The 1852-nt window shown below is 52.5% G+C and overlaps 1 protein-coding gene across 1 annotated transcript in view; it reads left to right on the top strand.

Annotated features, from left to right (window-relative positions):
• SAMD4A (sterile alpha motif domain containing 4A) overlaps window positions 1-1852 on the top strand; it is a gene marked incomplete at both ends in the record, with an annotated part of 96422 nt that overhangs the window by 94052 nt on the left and 518 nt on the right. The window contains 2 exons of the mRNA XM_010011763.1: window positions 1-65; window positions 551-677. The exon at window positions 1-65 is cut by the window's left edge and continues 137 nt beyond it. Coding sequence (XP_010010065.1) covers window positions 1-65; window positions 551-677 — 192 coding nt within the window. The remainder of the gene's footprint in view (window positions 66-550; window positions 678-1852) is intronic.

Below are 1852 nucleotides of genomic sequence, written 5' to 3' on the forward strand. Positions count from 1 at the left end.
GCCGCCGCGCCCCCCCGCCCCCCCCCCCCCCCGCCAGCCCTGCCATCCTCAAGCAAGGCAGACAGGTTGGTCAGCTTTTGTGGCATCTCCAGCTTTTTTCCATCCCTTCCCCGCAATTTTCCTTTGCTTTTCCTCCTTTAACTTGTCTGGATCCCCATTTTTTTCCCCCTTTTCAAGCAGGTGCTTGGGTCGTGCTCTCCGTGCAGTGAGATGCAGAAGAGGGACCAGCGGAATGGGGGCAAACTGAGAGGTGGAAGGCAGACAGGTTGGTCAGCTTTTGTGGCATCTCCAGCTTTTTTCCATCCCTTCCCCGCAATTTTCCTTTGCTTTTCCTCCTTTAACTTGTCTGGATCCCCATTTTTTTCCCCCTTTTCAAGCAGGTGCTTGGGTCGTGCTCTCCGTGCAGTGAGATGCAGAAGAGGGACCAGCGGAATGGGGGCAAACTGAGAGGTGGAGGGGGGCAGAAATGAGCCCAAGAGGGATATAAATACATGGCACAGAAGCTTCTGGTTTACATCCCAACACAGAACCTCTGGTTTTCTTCCCACAGAACCTCTGGTTTGCCAACCCCGGGGGCAGCAACAGCATGCCCAGCCGGAGCCACAGCTCTGTGCAAAGGACACGCTCGCTGCCAGTCCACACCTCCCCGCAGACCATGCTGATGTTTCAGCAGCCAGGTAGGAAGCAGACGTTTGCTTTTCGCTTACCCACAGCCTGGCAGGACAGGGGGAGGCTGCGTGCCAGTGAGCCTCAACACAAGCGCATCGCCCATGCTGGCATGGCACGCTCCTGAATGCTTGTAGCCGTACTCACAGTGCCGGCTGATGCAGCCCAAGCAGGGTATCTTTGGCACTAGTCAGGTTACTGGGTTGATTGAACCAGAGACATCACTGGAGGGATTTTTGACCTATATATAACATCTTAGCCCTGTATATAACAGTGCTGGTGCCTTATGTAGCTTGCTTCCAAGGGGCTTCGTGTCAGGCAGGGAAGGCAGTAGCTCATCCCTCACCTTCTTTGCTCGTGCATGGACATGGAGACCGGTGCACAGGGACTGCCTTTATGCACTCAAGGGAAATTGTTTTCACAATGCATGTGAAGGGAAATGGTGCTGAGTCAGTGCTTCCTTCCCAAACACCATAAAAATGCTCCTGCATATAGGAGCATGCTCTGATTCACAGGAACTTGGACTCTGGAGCATTAGGACATTCATGCTTTTTTCTCTGTGTATCCTTCCATTAGACTTTAAGTGTACCTTTTCTTATCAACACTCCATAACAACTCATACCACAGGACAAGGAGTTACACCCGCCAGTAAAGTAAACCTCATCTGTAAGCTTCTGCCATGGTTTCAGCTTGGCAGCTCCTCTCACACCATACGCCTGCAGTGTTTTAACTGCATAATTTAGGCGACAAATGTCCTGTACAGCAAAAGCAGTGTCTGTTCTCGGGTATTGATTAAACACTATGACAAGGACACATTTCTGCAGGCGCTGAAGGAGAATAAATGGGTTTCTCTTTGCATGTTAGCCTGCAGTGAATGAGGGCATAGGAGGATTAGGGAGCCAAAGACATGGACCGAGTCGTGAGGAAAATAAGCAATAAGGTAGTGCGGGGCTCCCAAACTTCTTTTCATCAGGCTGTGGGGAACCTTCAGCCTCCTGGATCTCATCCCTTGTTCCTGTGAGCCAGTGGCAAGTAGCAGATGCCATCCAGCAGTACCTTTGCTTGTGCTCACCTCCCCTGGGGACATGGCAGCGGGGTCCTGGGTGACAGAGCAGGGAAAGTCAGACGGCAGCTCTGCGGGTCTGTGCTGCCATCCCATGTCGGAGCACTAACCCTGCCGCACGCT

The sequence above is a fragment of the Nestor notabilis genome, unplaced genomic scaffold, assembly GCF_000696875.1.
Source record: "Nestor notabilis isolate BGI_N333 unplaced genomic scaffold, ASM69687v1 scaffold22263, whole genome shotgun sequence".
Lineage (NCBI taxonomy): Eukaryota > Metazoa > Chordata > Aves > Psittaciformes > Psittacidae > Nestor > Nestor notabilis.